The sequence below is a fragment of the Cricetulus griseus genome, chromosome 8, assembly GCF_003668045.3.
Source record: "Cricetulus griseus strain 17A/GY chromosome 8, alternate assembly CriGri-PICRH-1.0, whole genome shotgun sequence".
Classification (NCBI taxonomy): Eukaryota; Metazoa; Chordata; class Mammalia; order Rodentia; family Cricetidae; genus Cricetulus; species Cricetulus griseus.
Window position 1 is genome coordinate 3,389,921 of NC_048601.1, and position 16,988 is coordinate 3,406,908.

The 16,988-nt window shown below is 43.8% G+C and overlaps 1 protein-coding gene across 4 annotated transcripts in view; it reads left to right on the plus strand.

Annotated features, from left to right (window-relative positions):
* Positions 1–16,988, plus strand: part of Itpr2 (inositol 1,4,5-trisphosphate receptor type 2) — a 414,122-nt gene that overhangs the window by 193,836 nt on the left and 203,298 nt on the right. For all 4 annotated transcript variants that reach the window (XM_027430112.2, XM_035448791.1, XM_035448792.1 and 1 more), the window contains 2 exons: positions 5,533–5,661; positions 7,115–7,235. In XM_027430112.2, the coding sequence (XP_027285913.1) occupies positions 5,533–5,661; positions 7,115–7,235 (250 nt within the window). The remainder of the gene's footprint in view (positions 1–5,532; positions 5,662–7,114; positions 7,236–16,988) is intronic.

The following is a 16,988-nucleotide window of genomic DNA, read 5'->3' on the forward strand; positions in this document are numbered from 1 at the left end:
ATGTGTCTTTCACCTTATTGGCCACTCCCCTGCCACTTGACTGATCTCTCGGTATCTTCCCACTTCCAGATATTGAGGTATGGCAGACTCAAACCCTAGACCTGGTCCCTTCACTGTCTGTAGGCACTTGCTTCCTGGGATCAGCAACTCTCAAATATTGATCCCAGGTTGACTGAAGCCCAAGTCCTTCTCTGATGTAGAGTCTTGAGTCTAGATGTTTACCTGACGTTTCCATTTATCTGTGTGCCCCTTCTCAAGTTGTGGGCAGTTCCAGCGCTCCCACTTTGCATCCAGACAGACATCCTGGCATCATTTGCAAATCGTACTTTGTACCCCCTGAATCTGATCCTTCACCAAGGCTGTGGGTTCTAAAATGCCATTAATTTGGCCAGTTCTGAACTCTTATGTCATATCTGTCCACATCTGGAGGGAGAAGAGGAGGAGGAGGAGGGTGTGTGTGTGTGTGTGTGTGTGTGTGTGTGTGTGTGTGTGTGTGTGTGTGTGTCAGGGTTGGATCAGGTCCCTGCTTCCCTGAGATTGTCCGAGACTTTCCACCTTTTCTGTGCCTTCCTTCCTCATGTCTTCCTAGCCTCCTGCTCTCCTTGCAGCTGGCTCTCTGTCCTGTTGACAGTGGTCTCTGTTCTGCTTCTCTGGGCACTTTCATTCCAGCATCTCTGCCTTCTGAGAGGCTTGGCCCAGAATCTGCATGCCTGTCCTTCCTCTACTGTCAGATACTGGTTTAGTTATTTTTGTTTTTTGTCTCCATGGGCAATATCTGGCATAAAGCACTTAGAAGAGGATTTATTTTAGCTCACAGCTTTGGAGGTTCATCCATTACAGTTGGGAGGGCTTGTGGAGGAAGCAGCTGTCCACCTTATGACAGATAAGTCATGGAAGCAGGGAAAGAAAAAAGAGAGGACAAAAAATAACCCCAGGTGACCTATGTCCTCCTGTTGGGTCCTGCTTGCTACTGCCAACTACAAATAGACTTTGGATGGATTTTTTTTTAGATGGATATTTTATATTCAAAGTTTAACACGCCTTTCATGCCCACCTCACAACACAAGATACCCTCAATCCATCCCTGAGAGTTTCCATGGCATTAACAGTTCCAATGTCACTCCAGAGTCCAAACTCAGAGTTTTCTCTGAGGCCCAAGGAAGGACTCTTAGCTGTGAGCCTGTGTGGAATCAATGTTGCATACTTCCACAGTGAAATAGAGCATATACTTCCATTCCATAAGGTTGGGATAGGAGCAGCAAGGAAGGAGCCTACCAAAGCAAGACTGAGACACAGCAGGGCAAGCATTGAATTCTGTAGCTGTGTATCTGGTTCAGGGCAAGCGGTAGTGTGCTGTGGATTCCCAGGGTGGGGAGGCCCCACCCATATTGCTTTGCCATTTTAGCCCATGTGCCTGTGACCTGCTCAACAGATGCTCCTGGTATCGCTAATGTTCTTGGGTGTCTAGAGAGGCTTAGGTTTCATCCTCAGCTCCACACATTGCCATTTCAGGACCCGCCTGTAGAGACCCTCCCTTTATTCCCAGTGTAGCCTGCCTTCCCAGGCTTTTCTTTGAAATCTGGGTGGAAGGCCCCTCAGCTCTGTAACTTTTATATTCTTCATGCTCACAAAATTGGCACCATATGTTTGTGGTCAGGACCTGACACCAGATTGAGCAATAGCTGGGGGAATGTGGATTGTGAGTACAGTGGCCTCCTAGTGCCTGGATGTCTGGGTGTGGTAAAAGCTTTGTTGATCTGTACTGCAGGGCCCGGGTATCTAGGCTTAGCTGTGCTGATCAGTACGGCAGGGTTGGGGTTTGGTGGGTTTGAGTTGCTTATGCATAACAGAACACATGACTGGGATGGCTACATGAAAAATGTCCAGTCCTGTAAACAATGTGTGTTAGTTGACACAAACCTAGACATATCTATATATCTAGGGACTCTTAATTGAGCAAATGCCTCCAGGAGAGCAGCCTGTAGGCGTGTCTCTGAGGCATTCTCTGATTAGTGGTTGATGGAGGAGCGCCCAGCTCACTGTGATTGGTGTCACCTGTGGCCTGGTAGTCCTGAGCTGTATAAGAAAGCAGGCTGAGCAAGCCATGGAGAGAAGGCCAGTAAGCAGCAGCACATCCCTCCATGGCCTCTGCTTCAGTTCCTGCCTCCAGGTCCCTGCTTTGAGTTCCACCCTGACCTCTGTTAGTAATGGACTGTGATCTACAATGTGAAATAAGCCCTGTCCTCCCCAAGTTGCTTTTGGTCGTGGTCTTTATCACAGAGATGGAAAGCAAACCAAGGAACAGTGCAAGATATATGAAATAAAGTAATTTTAGGTATTATTAAATTGACAGAAATAATTATAACCTGCAGGTATAGTAGTTAATTCCAGTGAGAAACACAAGGCTCATTCTAGAGGTGTGGGTGGGTCAAAAGGTGTGAGAAGGGCTAGGTGAGCACTCGGGAGGCTAGGTGAGCACTCGGGAGGCTAGGTCAGATATGGCTGTGAAGCAGAGACTTCCTGGAGCAGGTGACTCATTCACTGAGATTTGAGCACTGAGGTTAAAAGCCCTACCCACTTTCTGTCTTTTCTCTGCTTCCTGATTGGTCAAGGTGTGTCAAGCCCAGGCTGCACAGGTCTGCCCATCTGCTGTCACCTCTCATACATAAAAAGGTCATTTGTTGTGATGTCATTTTGAGCCACTTCCAACCTTTGGTCTTATTAAAGAGGCAATAACAGTAAATTTTAAGACTGGATAAAGAACACACTATTAGTTTTTTTTTTTTTCTGTTTTATTTTGTTTCCTGGTAAGTTTTTCAAGGTTGTAACAATAAAAGAGTCTTCCTCCATTTGCTGACTACTCTCAGTAGGACCAGTGTAGGATGTAAAGTGAGGATGCTTTCATTCAAGCTTGGATAGGAATAGGTCCCCGTGGTTTGGGAAACAGGCTTTTCATTACCCAGGTTTTGAGTACAGCCTCATCTAGGTAACTTCCGTTACTCTACTCACTGGTGTTTTGCCAGTGTCTAGTTCCAAGCAGTGCAGCACGATGTACAGTAAGTCCAGTGTGAGATCCCATCCCCCACTGCGTGGGCAAAGGTCCTGCAGGCTGATGGTGGAGCGCGAGCGCTGGTCTGCCACCTGCTCAACAAAAGGGCAGTTTTAGCCATAAGGAATATTCAGTGTTTGGAAGAGGCAGAAAGAAGTAAAATCCTAAGTGATGCTTGTCCTGGACAAATCAGCTTGATAGGAGTTCTGGGACCATGTTTGATTTTAATCCCCAGTGTAAGGCACAAATACAGCCAAACCTAAAGTTAAGCAGACGGAAGTAAGAGTCATATATGGGACTCACTTATCTCAGAGACTTCCTCAGTGGTCATCTCTCATACAGAGTTTCTTGTCATGTCGTCACTTGTCAGAAGCTCAAAAATAAGAGATGGAGATTCCAGAAATGTTAGTGACGTCACAGCTCTGTGTCACCTCTCCACAGTCACTGCAGTGGCTGTGTCCAGGTGATCCTCGATTTACTCAGTCAGAGACCCAAATAGAGTGGTGGTGATGGAAGCTCATGTGTGCCAAAGATCTGTGTGGTGCTTCTTGTAAGTGAAAAGATGAATGGAATGAGAGAGAGAGAGAGAGAGAGAGAGAGAGAGAGAGAGAGAAGAAAGATAGAAGAGAGAGAAGAAAACATTCACTTACATTCACTCATATTGTAATATAATTTTAAAATTTATGTTATTAATCTATTTCTGGGCCACATTTGTGAATTAAATTTTGTCATATATATATATATATATATATATATATATACATATTTATATATATGATTTATAGGATTTGGTACTTGTTCTGCAGTCACGGGCTATAGCCCCTGTGGATAGGGGTTGGACTGCTGTGAACATCTTCTTCATGCAGTAGCTGTTGCTTGCTGGGACAATGTCAAAATTCCATAATTAGACATAATTTATTTCCTTTAACTAAATCATACAGTTCTCCCCAATGGTCTGACAATGTTAGTTACATGGAAACCCTTTTTTGTTCTGTGAACATTATGTCAGTGTGTGTCATTTATGGAGGAAGAGATGGAAAGGGAGTTAGGACATAAACAAACCCTTCCTTCCTTCCTTCCACACTTAACAGCCCGGTTCTCCAAGCCAGAAGGACCGGAATGCATGGTTTGAGAAGAGAAGTTTTCCCTTTTATGAATTTGTGTGAAAAGTTGTAGAGTGGCATCAGATTAAACCACATCCACTTGTTCTTTTGATGAAGCACCTTACTGAAAAGTCAAAAATCACAGAAAAATTTGTGTTGCCCAAGGACATCAGGAAAACATGGGCGCCATCCCTGGCTTCTCACCCTTTGTCTGTATTTGTTTCCTTTGTCTGCCTCGGTTTCCAGTCTTTTCTCACACCCGCTGCTCCCCCCACCTCGTCGTTTTGCGTCCATATTTCCTGTGTTTTCAATCATAACTCTTAGCTTTCGCAATTTGTCAGTCTGACATTTGGAAATAGTTTGGCGAAAGGGCCCGATTTAGTCAGATGTAACAATCAGAGCAAGGGCGGCAGGGTCTGTCTGCCCCCCAGCTCCAGTACCAGTCTTGCCCTCAACTTGCTCTGCGGAGGCCGTGGTTAAAAAAGTGTGGGAAGGAGTTAGATTTATTTCTCCATTTCTACCCTGAATTAGTTGCTTTTCCTATTTCTGTGATCAAACGCCTGAGAAGACACTTGGGGGCGGGGCTTACTTCAGCTCAGTTTGAGGGTGCAATCTATAGAGGGGACAGCATGACAGCAGGTGACAGCAGATGGGCAGACCTGTGCAGCCTGGGCTTGACACACCTTGACCAATCAGGAAGCAGAGAAAAGACAGAAAGTGGGTGGGGCTTTTAACCTCAGTGCCCAGATGTCAGTGAATGAGTCACCTGCTCCAGGAAGTCTCTGCTTCACAGCTGCAGCTGACCTGTGGCTGTGAACACAAAATTCATAAGCTTTAAGTGGATAGCATGGATGTGTAGGGTAAACTTTATAGATGACGGTGTCCTGGCAACACATGGAAATGTTGGGCATGCCTCCACGTTGTTCAAAACAGCACCACGTGTTTGAACCCATCGGCCCGTAGAGGACATACCACATGTGAATCTCAACGCCTCTTCACGGGGCCCAGGTACTACAAGGCAAAATGTGTGTAGACCCAGGCTCACCACAAATTCTTATCATCCATCCCTTTGTACTCAGGATGGCTCTTAACTCTTCTGCTTCCTCTCAGGGAGTGGAAAGTTTTCATCAAAATCTAGTTTGTGGACCAAGGGAGAGGTTGGCGTGCAAAAATAAAGAAAACAGCAAGTTAACACGGCCTGGAGGAGTGAAGGCTGGGATGATATCGAGGCTTGGAGGGGAAGCTGCCACAGACAGTGGGTTTGGACAGAAATCCTTCCATCTGAAGGAGCTCTGCAAGCCCAGAACTCTGGGAAACTCTTAGAAGGTTCCGCTACCAACTTATAATGCAGAGGCGTGCTTTGCTTTGCTTCCTCTCCAGGTCTGTAATACCACCACGGACAGGAAACACGCAGACGTCTTCCTGGAGAGGTGTGTGACAGAGTCGGTCATGAACATCGTCAGCGGCTTCTTCAACTCGCCCTTTTCGGATAACAGTGCCAGCCTCCAGGTAGCCGCACGCGCCGCGCCGGGAAGCTGTGACCTGGCTCGGATGTCCTTTCTGCCACTCGGGATAATCGCTGTCTCTTGCATTTCTCCACATTGTGCCCTTCTGCCCTGACCAAACTTTATTTTAGCGGCTGTTTTCACGTGTTTTATGTGTCTTAGCTTTTTCCATTTTGCCTGTTCCGAGTCACTTTGAAATTTGCGCTTGAGCAAAGAATCCAGTTTACGCGTCATTTAATCAGATTGAAAGATCACAGCCCCATGTCCTTCCACCGTCTCTCCCACTAGCTGATCTCTTCTCCAACATTGAGAGACCTCTTAAAACTAGGTCATTTCCTCTTTCTATACGCTACAAGATATTTCACAACTGTATGCAGAGGCCAACTGTTGAAATAATGGCTGATTGTTCCGATGGGTGGGCACCTGGGCCAGCTGCTGCATGTTAGTAATTTATCCTAAAGGTTGGCATATTATGGTTTCCAAGTCTTTATAGATACTTAAAAGTATTTGCACTTTTATACGTTAAATGTCCACAGATAAGGAGACAGCCAAACACATTACAGTGTATCCGTGGGGTGTCTTGCTAAAATTTGTGTTTCAAAAGGAAAATTAATGGCTAAGAAAAGTGATTCTCAGCGTAGCTCCGCAGGGTCACATGAAGTATCATTTAGTTGTGTTTGTGTGGAGAACACAAATGCTCAGCCCGGTGTCCGTGAGTTCCTACCTGCAGATCCTGCCAACCCACAATCGACAGTATCAGAAAATTTGTGTGGTGAACATGTGCAGCTTTTGGTCATTAGTCTCTAAATAACCTTTTCTTTACATAACACCTACATTTCATTAAGAATTGTAAGTTGGCAACACACGGTTTTATTTGATGAATTTCCGAATGTCTAAGGTTTAATGTCTCTTTTGGGGTCTGTTGGTGTGAGGGATAACATCTTGAAGATGTGACCTTGGCTTTCCCTCCACTGAATGTGGTAGTGGACCCCTGAAGGGACAGGTGGACGTGAAGCTCAGTGGCCTGAAGGTCTAGCCAAACAGGGTTCAGGCTCAGTGAGAAACCCTGCTCACCAATATAAGGTGGAGAGTGACAGAGGAAGATAGCTGAGGCCAGCCTCTAGCCTACACACACACACATATACACACACTCTCTCTCTCTCTCTCTCTCTCACACACACACACACACACACACACACACACACACACACACAAATATAGTGAAAACACAAGTGACCAATTTTCTGTAGTGCTTGGCGTGTTTCCTCTCATGCTGTAACACACAAGACAGTTTGTGGAGTCAGGTGTTTATGGGTGGCATTGAAGCACACAACACTGTTGGTACTTTATTTTTTGGGGTCCTGTCTATAAGGTGTAGCTCTGCTCCCTCCTCAGGCATGGTGTGACTTAGGGATGGCGGCACAGTGACACAGAGTGACCAGTGCCTTCTGTTTCAGACACACCAGCCGGTCTTCATCCAGCTGCTGCAGTCTGCATTCAGAATCTACAACTGTACCTGGCCCAACCCAGCCCAGAGGGCCTCGGTGGAGTCCTGCATCAGGGCGCTGGCTGAAGTGGGTGAGTGGGGTCTGCGCTGACTCAGATACACATTTCCTGGAGTAACTGGGGTTGGGGCTGAGAGCCGTTCAAGCAGCTTCCCAATCTAGACCTCACGAAGAAGTAAAGCCAGGCAATTTGTTGTTTGTTGTTTAAGTTGGAGGCCGACGTTCAGCAACTGGTTCTCAACATGGCAGTTTTGGGAGAAAAGTATATTCCTGTTTCCAAATTTCAAAGTAGTGTTCTACTTCAAATATGGCTTAGTAGGATTTTGTAAGAGTGGTTTAACTGGTTATCTTACTTTTAATTGTGGAACCAATTAAATTTATTTAATAACAAATAATTAATAATAAATAATAAGCCAAGTTATTAGTAAGAGCCTGATGTTGTTAATAACTTTTTGTGGCAACAGGCGTTTTTGAGTTTTTGTTTAGCATTGTAATTTGTGTGAAATCTGAATCATTCAAAGGCCTGTTATACACTGAAGGCTTCGACATTATACATGAATGGAGACAAGGGATTTAAACTAAGGGGAAGTGAGCCTAAAAACTCTCATAGATTCTCCCCCTGTGCAAAGTCATGCCTTACGTAGTTTTGTATTATTATATAATTTTGTGCATAATAGGTGTGTGTGTGTGTGTGTGTGTGTGTGTGTGTGTGTGTGTGTGTGTGCGCATGTGCAGGCACATGCAGGTATGGCTCACATGTTGAGGTCAGAGGTCAGCCTCAAAGCTATTCCTTGCCTTCAACCTAATTTAGGACAAGGTTTCTTTGTTGCTTTCCCCTGCATGCGGCATCCACCTCACTGCAGGGGTGCTGGCATCCACCTCACTGCAGGGGTGCTGGCATCCACCTCACTGCAGGGGTGCTGGCATCCACCTCACTGCAGCAGTACGGAATTACAGATGCGAACCACTGCACCTGGCTGTATGTGGATAATGGAGACTCAAATTCAGGTTCTCAAGCTTACACCATAAGCACTGAGCCATCTTCCTAGCCGTGTAGATTAATTATGGATGAAGTGGAGGAAAGAGAAGAAATATAGGCTTGGATGGGTAGAAAATAATAGTGATAAAAAGGAAACTAGAAAGGCATCTGGCGATTGCTGGTGATCCCATGTTTTCATTGTCATGGTCATGGCCATGGTCTTGGCCACTGTTAATGTTTACTGAGCATTTACCATGACCAAAGACAAGGGCTTTTACACCTTAACCTTTGATAGGTTCTTTGGTTATTTATATTTCAGGATTCAGGAAACAATGATCTTGGTCGGGAGTTTAGTATATGATTTAATAGTATGTGCTGGACAGTCAATGATTCAGCTAATTATGAGCATTAAAATATTTTTAGTCTTCACCTAGTCTGCAATCTGGCCTAAGAGATTTTATAGTAACAAAACTTAATGGTGGAAAAAAAAACTTAATGGTGGCAGCAATTTTACAGAAATGAAAAATCAGATATAATCTAGGAGTATCAGTTGGTGACTACTGCATTTAATAGTAATGTAGTTTGCCTAGGGAATTGATTTTAAATAAGAATTCTACTTATAAATACATGGAATAAGTAATTATAAATAAAATCTCTACTGTGCTGTTTCTTTGGCACACATGCCCCTTGGGCCTGGGCATCCCTCTGAGGTTCTGCCTTGGATTGCAGAGCATCGAAGCTCTCTTCCTTTCCTCCCTTCCCTCCTGGTGTCCTGAGATTTTCTTCCTCCATTTGTGTACAAGCTCCAGGGTCTTTTATTCCTCTCCTATTTCTTAAGTCAATGCTGAAGCATTTAGCGTTGTTACTGGTATAGCAAGTGATGTTTTCTATACCGTGTTTATGGTTTTGTTTTGATCTGATCCTCTGGCTCTATCCTGCGTCACTCTGTTGTGTGAGGACCTTCACCTGTACCCCTGAGCCTGGCTGAACCTGGCCCCCATGACCTCCTCACTCTCAAGCTCTGACTGTCCTGTGCATCAGCCCTCCTGTCCAGACTTGGAGCTCCTTTCTGGGCTCCGGTGCTCTGGATCGTGGCCACTTTCCATACAGTACTCACTGTGCTCCCCCTGAGGTCTTCAGAACCAAGAGACTCTGCAAGGGAAGGAACACACAGGGAGGGAGAGACTCGGCACACAATGTGTAAAAGCCATAATGATACTCTAATCTTTATTTTAAAAGATACACATAGCACTATGTTCAGAGGTATTTATGTAAAATACAACTCCTTGTGCTAGAATGATCAGTGAGCCTTTTTATTTGTTCATGCTTTGACATAATTTCTGAATCTTTAATAATACATTGCTTTCCAAGTTATAATAAAACAGTAAACTTTTTTCCCAAATTAGGAATTATATCAATTATATCAATCAGTAAAATGCATCATCAGAGGAAAAGCAAATAGAGATTATATTTCTAGATTTCTCTGCCTTCTCTCTCTTCCTCTCTCTTCTGTTTCCTCTTTTAGCATTCAGCAGATGCAGTGGGAGCTGATACCCTACCAAGCCCTCAGAGGGAGGGAGTGCTGCACACAGCATTGAGAAACTGCAGACCAAGTCAGGCATGGAGCAGGGTACTGTAATCCTAGCCCCGTGGGAGGGTGATGCAGGGGGATGGCAAATTCAAGGAGACAGAGAGAGCCCCTGTTGCAGACAAGCCAGCTAATGAAGGGTGAGTGAGTGAGAGCTGGAGAACTTCATGTGTGCTCACCACCTAAATCAAACCTGGAGGGGTTCGGTTTGTAGTCAGATCCGTTCCTTCATGGAAGGATAGCAGAGCTCAAATGGTCACCCAAACCACACCAGCCTAATGCATATTTATTTATTTATTGTTTTTTTGAGACAGGGTTTCTCTGTGGCTTTGGAGGTTGTCCTGGAACTCGCTCTTACAGACCAAGCTGGTCTTGAACTCACAGAGATCCACCTGCCTCTGCCTCCCGAGTGCTGGGATTAAAGGCGTGTGCCACCAACACCCGGCTTATTTTTAAGATTTCATTTTGCAGTAGCCAAAGCTGAGTGGTTTTTCAGAAAAACTTGGCTCCTTTTTGTTTTTGTGTATTCAAAGATCACGTGTGATAAAAAATCTTAAAACAATTCTATCCAAATCGTCAGCTGAGGAAGCGAAGCAGAGTCAAGCTTTGGCACCGCGTCTGTTTTATCTCTCGAGGCCGACCTTCACCTTCCTCTTCTGTTGACCCCTCTGTCTTACACTCTACAACCCCTGTCTGTGGTAGGACATACCTGTGATCCCATCATTTGTGAGGGAGACAGGAGGATCAGGAGTTTAAGTCGAGCCTACACTATATATTATGGGCTACACGAAACCCCATCTCAAATAACAAAAAATATTTCTGTTAAAATTTCTTCACAAAAGCCATTTCTTTCCTTCATCTCCACGATGGGCTCTCCTCACTGTTCATACTCCCCTTGTGATCTTTATTTGATTGTAGCTTAGGTCACCACACGCATAAATATGGCTCAGGAGTTAAGAGCGTGTTTTGCAGAGGACCTGGGCACTGCTCCCACCACCCATATCTGGTCACTTTCAACAGTTTATAACCCCAGCTTCAGGAGATCACACGTCCTCTTCTGGCCCCCATGGGCACTGCAGTAACACGTACAAACTCACACACACACACACACACACACACACACACACACACACACACACACAGTTGTTAAAAATAAAATAAATCCTAAAAAAGACATCCATAGGAAGCTGATGTCACACACGGTCATACACCATACCATCTTCATATTATCACACCATCACACCACATATAATGTCATATCATCATATGGCATATTATAGCATTATCACATATCATTTCATTTATAGCATCGTGTCATATCACCCCATCATATTGTAGCATACCGTTCAATAATATATAATGTCTTCATGGTTTCACATCATGTTATATTGTATCATTATATATAATTCAATTATATCTCATGATTTCATATATTGTACTATTTCATATTGTTGTATAATATCACATTGCATTGCTATGTGTTACATATTGTATTGCCATCTCATACATCACCTCATCATATTGTATTATGTATACCGTCATGTCATATATCATCATATATCATATATACCGTCATGTCATATATCATCATATATCATATATACCGTCATGTCATATATCATCATATATCATATATACCGTCATGTCATATGTCATCATATATCATATATACCGTCATGTCATATGTCATCATATATCATATATACCGTCATGTCATATGTCATCATATATCATATATACCGTCATGTCATATGTCATCATATATCATATATACCGTCATGTCATATATCATCATATATCATATATACCATCATGTCATATATCATCATATATCATATATTATGTCATATAATTTCATTTTGTATCATTGTATCACATCACACCATTGCATTGTAGCATATCAGTCAATAATATATTATCATATCTTCGTATTGTACCATCATTTAATATATAATGTTATTATATATGTCATTTAATTATAGATTATATCATATCATGGCATTATACAACTATACCATTCCATATTGTCATCATATCATGTGATATCATGTATCACATACCGTCATATATATCACCTCAGTATCATACATCACCATATCATATTACATCAGCATCGTAAGTCAAATCTTCATGTCCTACAGCATCATGTCACATCATGTTATATACCATCGTGTCATAGTAGCTTATCACTATGTCATACCATCCCATCATATCATCCAGTTATGTCATGATGTCTTCATGCCAGCATTTTTCATCGTCTTGTCGATCATGTATTTTCATACACGCGTGTATCATATAATTTCATGCTACCCTATCGCCCTGTACATCACAATCATATTACCATATCACAGTGTGCCTTTCAATCATAGCATATCTCAGATCGTATTACATCTCCATATATCAGATCACTTCATATTTTTATATCGTAGCTCTTCACACATCACTGTGTCCCATGTCACATCAGCCATGCTATCATGTCTTCAGAGTTTATGTTCAGTCATATAGTACAATCATGTGCACACACCATCTTCACCTCTCACGCTTTCCTTCCTGCTTCTCGTCACTGTTTGAAATCTCTTGTTTCTCACTTTTTTGCTGTTTTCCTCATTTGGAATGGAGACTCTGTAAACAGGGACTTTATAATAATATATATAATAATTTGTCATCGGGGCCTGCAAACCTACTTCTGATAAGCAGGATAATAAATATATTTGTTACTTTCTCATCACTGTGATAGAATGCTTGATAAGAACAACTTCAGACAGAAATGGCACGGTGTGTCTTTGCCTGGTGTTTTACGTGTACGGCCCATTGTAGTGGGAATGGCCTGGTGATAAGTGTGTCTCTAGCTGTGGCCACTGGTCACCTTGCACGCACAGCCAGGAGGCAGAGAGAGAGAGAGAGAGAGAGAGAGAGAGAGAGAGAGAGAGAGAGAGAGAGAGAGAGAGAGAGAGAGAGGAGAGGATGTTGGTGCCCAGCCCACTTCCTGTTTATTCATTTGGGGATCCCAGTTGACAGGCTGTGCCACCCTGTGCAGCGTGGGTCTGTTCTTTCTTAAACATCTCTGGAAACACACCCAAATGTGTTTTCTAGTGTTTCTAAGTCCTGTTAACAATGAGACGTTAACCGTCACAATAGGCATGTGTTGACTTATGATGGTCTATGGACTATGGTGACGTCACCTAGGCTCGTATCAAAACGCAACATGACAACAAGTTTGAGACAAAGGTCAAATTAACCTGTATGCCATTCTAGGATCTGGCATCTCTTCATCAACAGAATGACTATTCCTATGACTTGCGTGAAGGTTGGGACTTTGGAGAGCAAGGGTCTGGGGAAGGTGGAGGCAGGGCACAGAATGGGCCAGCTGTTTCTGTACAACGGGAAAGCGGGGAGGGACACCCACAGTGTGTCACAGTTCCACAGTGTGTCACAGCTGGTTGCTGGGAGTCTCTCATCTCTCTTGGGAACTGACCTGTTCCTGAGCTCAGTGAACACCCCTCTGGTTAGGTCAGGTCTCCTGAGACATCAGGCAGTCTACAAGAGTGACTCCCGTGAAGTTCAGCCCCCGTGGTACCCATGTGAAGCTTTGCTGCCACATACACAGTCATTTCTATTTCTGCTTCCTTTCAAAATGCATAGCAACACTGAAATCTGGCACAACTCAAACATTTAAGAATGCACAATATTTAGGAGAATAGAGAATAATATATCTGTGAAATATGACAAGATTGGGGGAGATGATATGTTTATAAAGCATTTGGGAATCGGTAAGCACATTCCTCGTAAATGCAGATATCCATTATAGTTTACGTGTGTGGAGCACCTGTTTCTCAAGTGCTCTCTAGTGCTATTAGCTAAACCTATTATCAAAAACACTTCATCATCTTCCAGTCCTATGCACTCAGTGTAAGAGCTGCAAGAAGAAAGCAGGGGCACTCATTAAGTCATCCCTTCCTTCCCTGGGAGCGGTAAGCCCTTGCTGAATATGTGGAGGAATGTCAAGGCCTGGGATCTCTAGATGCACTTGGTTAGATGCTGTTCCTCGATTTACTCCTGAAAAACACATGGCAGGAAGGCTTCCAGCAAACGCGTCTATGAATGACTTCTGTATCATTTCACTTGGGAAAGAATTCTGCCCATGTGTCTCATAATTGGCGTGTGACCTGCAGAGATTAACATTGGGTAGTTGGTTGGCCACACTATTGACTTTCCACGTGGAAATCGCATGAAATGCCTTTTACAAATGGTTTTGCCTAGTGAACAAACTTCAAGCCAGCCATCCTTAAAAAGAAAGCAATGTAAAAACCATTAACCCTTTAGAAAGTCCGAATTAAATAAATGTCTATTTTAATCCCCTGGGGGCATTGTAGTGGGAGTTTAAGGAGTTTGATGTTAGCTCAGGGGTGGAGTGCTTGCCTCCTGTGAGCAGGTTTCTGTCCTGAACAATGCAGAAGAGAGGCCCAGGAAACCAAATGCTGAATCAAAACAAAATCACCTCCGTGAACTCCACTGTGTTACGAAACAGTTAATTTGCAATAAGTTATAACATAGCAACTATTTTATAAACATTTTTCACATATTAATGTAACTGATTGTTTAATGATTCCTTGTTATCTGGAAGGTATTATTGTAGCTGAAGTAAATCCCCTCTACTGAACACATTTCCTAGGTCTGAGTTTCTAGGGTGTTAGAGGTAGACAGACCACGTAAAGAAAGCAGAAAAAAGTGTAAGGCTGGGGGCCCTATCTGTTAGAAAATTCTAGAGCCTTTCATGGCACTCAGAACACGCAGGTGGAGAGTCTGTGACATTTGCAACATTAAAGTGCACGACGCAGAGACATGTCCTTTTGTGTGATGCTAACCCAACCTCATCCTATTTGCAAACATCTGATGTTTGCAGTCATCTCCAACATGGAGGAATAAAGTTAATGCCGGTGAGTGGCCCTTCTTTGTTATGAAAATGGCTACCCTGGCGGTGTCCTTAACCAGCAGCAAAGCCAGAGAATGCCTTTCTCCTTAACATCGTGTTTGGATTTTGTCACTCTTAGTAAAACTATTGTCAGAGTTTTAATGTGTTTTTTCTCTTCTGTTCGTGGGGAAGAAAACCATTCCATACAATTGAGCCATTGGTATTTCCTTTTCTGTGACCAGTTCCATCCTGTGATTTGAGTCCAACCATTACATATTAGGAAATGAGCTCTTTGTTTGGTAACCAGTTTTCTTTAATTTTCATTGGAATTTTTTTTCTTCTAGCATGAGGAATTTATAATTCTTCTGGGGCTTTTTAGTTCTGTGTGAGTGTTTGCACATGTGTGAGCAGGTGTGTGGAGGTCAGAGGGTAACTTGTCTTTGAGAGAGGTTCTCCACCAGTCTGGAACTTGCCAAGTAGGTTAGGCGGGCTGACCAGTAAGCCCAGGGGTCCTCCTGTCTCTGTCCCCCGTGGTGGGGTTATGCGTGTACACCACCATACTTGACTTGTTCTGGGCTACAGTACTCAGACATTCATGCTTGTCACACATTATGCTTTCCTGGCTAAGCTATTGTCCCAACCCACTTCTTTTGAGGTTTAATTTCATTTTCAGAATAGCTTCTGTCAGTCTGAGTTGTGCCTTAATTCTCAGAGAATTCTCATATTCTGATCGTCTGCACCTTTTGGGCGTTACTATGAAAAGCCTTGTGCTCCCTGGAAGTGAGCATGGTGGCCCATGCTTTAACCTCTGCACTCAGGAGACTGGGGACATCTTATTGTGAGTTCCTCCTGTCTCACAGAGAGGAAAATGAAGGAAGGGGGGGAGATGGAGGGAGGGAGGGAGAGAGACACGCTTTGAGATACCTACAACACACGTACTTACAGCTTTCGTGGTGTGCACTCATCTTTGTCTTTCCAGATGACTAGCCAGGTCCTTCTTGAGGGAACGTAAGACGTATAGCTTTGTTCAAGTCGAGGACTAATGGGGCATCCGAGTAGTAGAGCTGAGTTCCACACAGGAAGCTTATGTCTATACTCAACCTTGTCCCTATTTAAAAACTCCAGTGGCCTGGGGAAATAGCTCAGTAAGTGAAACACATGCAAGAGGTCCTGAGTTCAACCTCTAATGTCGTATTAAAAAAAAAAAAGTTGACACTGGCACGTGCCTGTAAACCTACTTCCCGGGAGGCAGAGATCAGTGTGCCCCTGGGGCTTACTGGCCAGCCAGCCTGGCCTACTTGCCAAATTCCAGGCTAGTGAGAGACCCTACATACAAAAATGAGCTGGAGTCCGAGGAAATAGAGGCAAAGTTGTCTTCTGGCCTCTGCATACACGCGTGTACACACACACACACACACACACACACACACACACACACACAAACACGCAGGCACGCACGCACGCACGCACGCACGCACGCATGCAGATTTATCAGCGGGACTTGGGTTTGCTGAAGAGCAGGTGAGGCTTCTGCCCACATCGTCATCCGGCAGCTCCAGCTGTTCTGGTTCTGCTGGGCTGACAGCCAGCCGAATTTTCCTAATTAATGCTAACTCTTTCTGCTCACCTCTCCTCATGCCTGTCAGTGTGCATATCCAAGCATTTTCTTCCGTGGCACCTATCATGGAGTTATGTGTGTTTTCAGAGGGTTTGGTCTGGCAGACACCATCAGTTACTCCAGCTAATTAAAAATATTCACACAACACACAATATTTAATGAGGTATAAATAGAAATAGTTTTTTTATTACATCTTAGAGCCCCTGAAAAGACTTGCCATGTCCAGGAAAGTTTTAGGATTTATAAGTCTAATTAGGAGGTTAGCCATGCAATAAAAATACCTGTTAGTAAAGGTCGCTTGGGTTTTTTTAGAAGTCGTTTTTCTCCAGACAGAGGTCCCCCAAAGCAAAGTGCATGGGCAGCCACCTCTTCTCTCCCACGTGTTCCTTAGGGACTCGGGCGCCTGTCCTCTGGTGACATGTCCTTAACAAGGCAGTAGTTCTAACTCAGAGGCAGAGGAGGGACACTTGTTTGTAAGAACTTTCATGTGACCCTGATTACACGCCGCAGGCATGAAGAGTGTCTGGGCATAGCAGGTCCACTAGCTGTTTGATGCTGTTAACTGTGGGGATTTAGCCTGCTGTGTATACACCACAGGTCCCAGAATGTTTCTAGCTTGATGGCATTTAACTCAGTTTGGATCACGGTTTTGACCTGAAAATGATGCTTTCATAGTTAACACTCGTGTAAACAAGATAAAACAAATGCTTTCCCCAAGCTCATCATTCC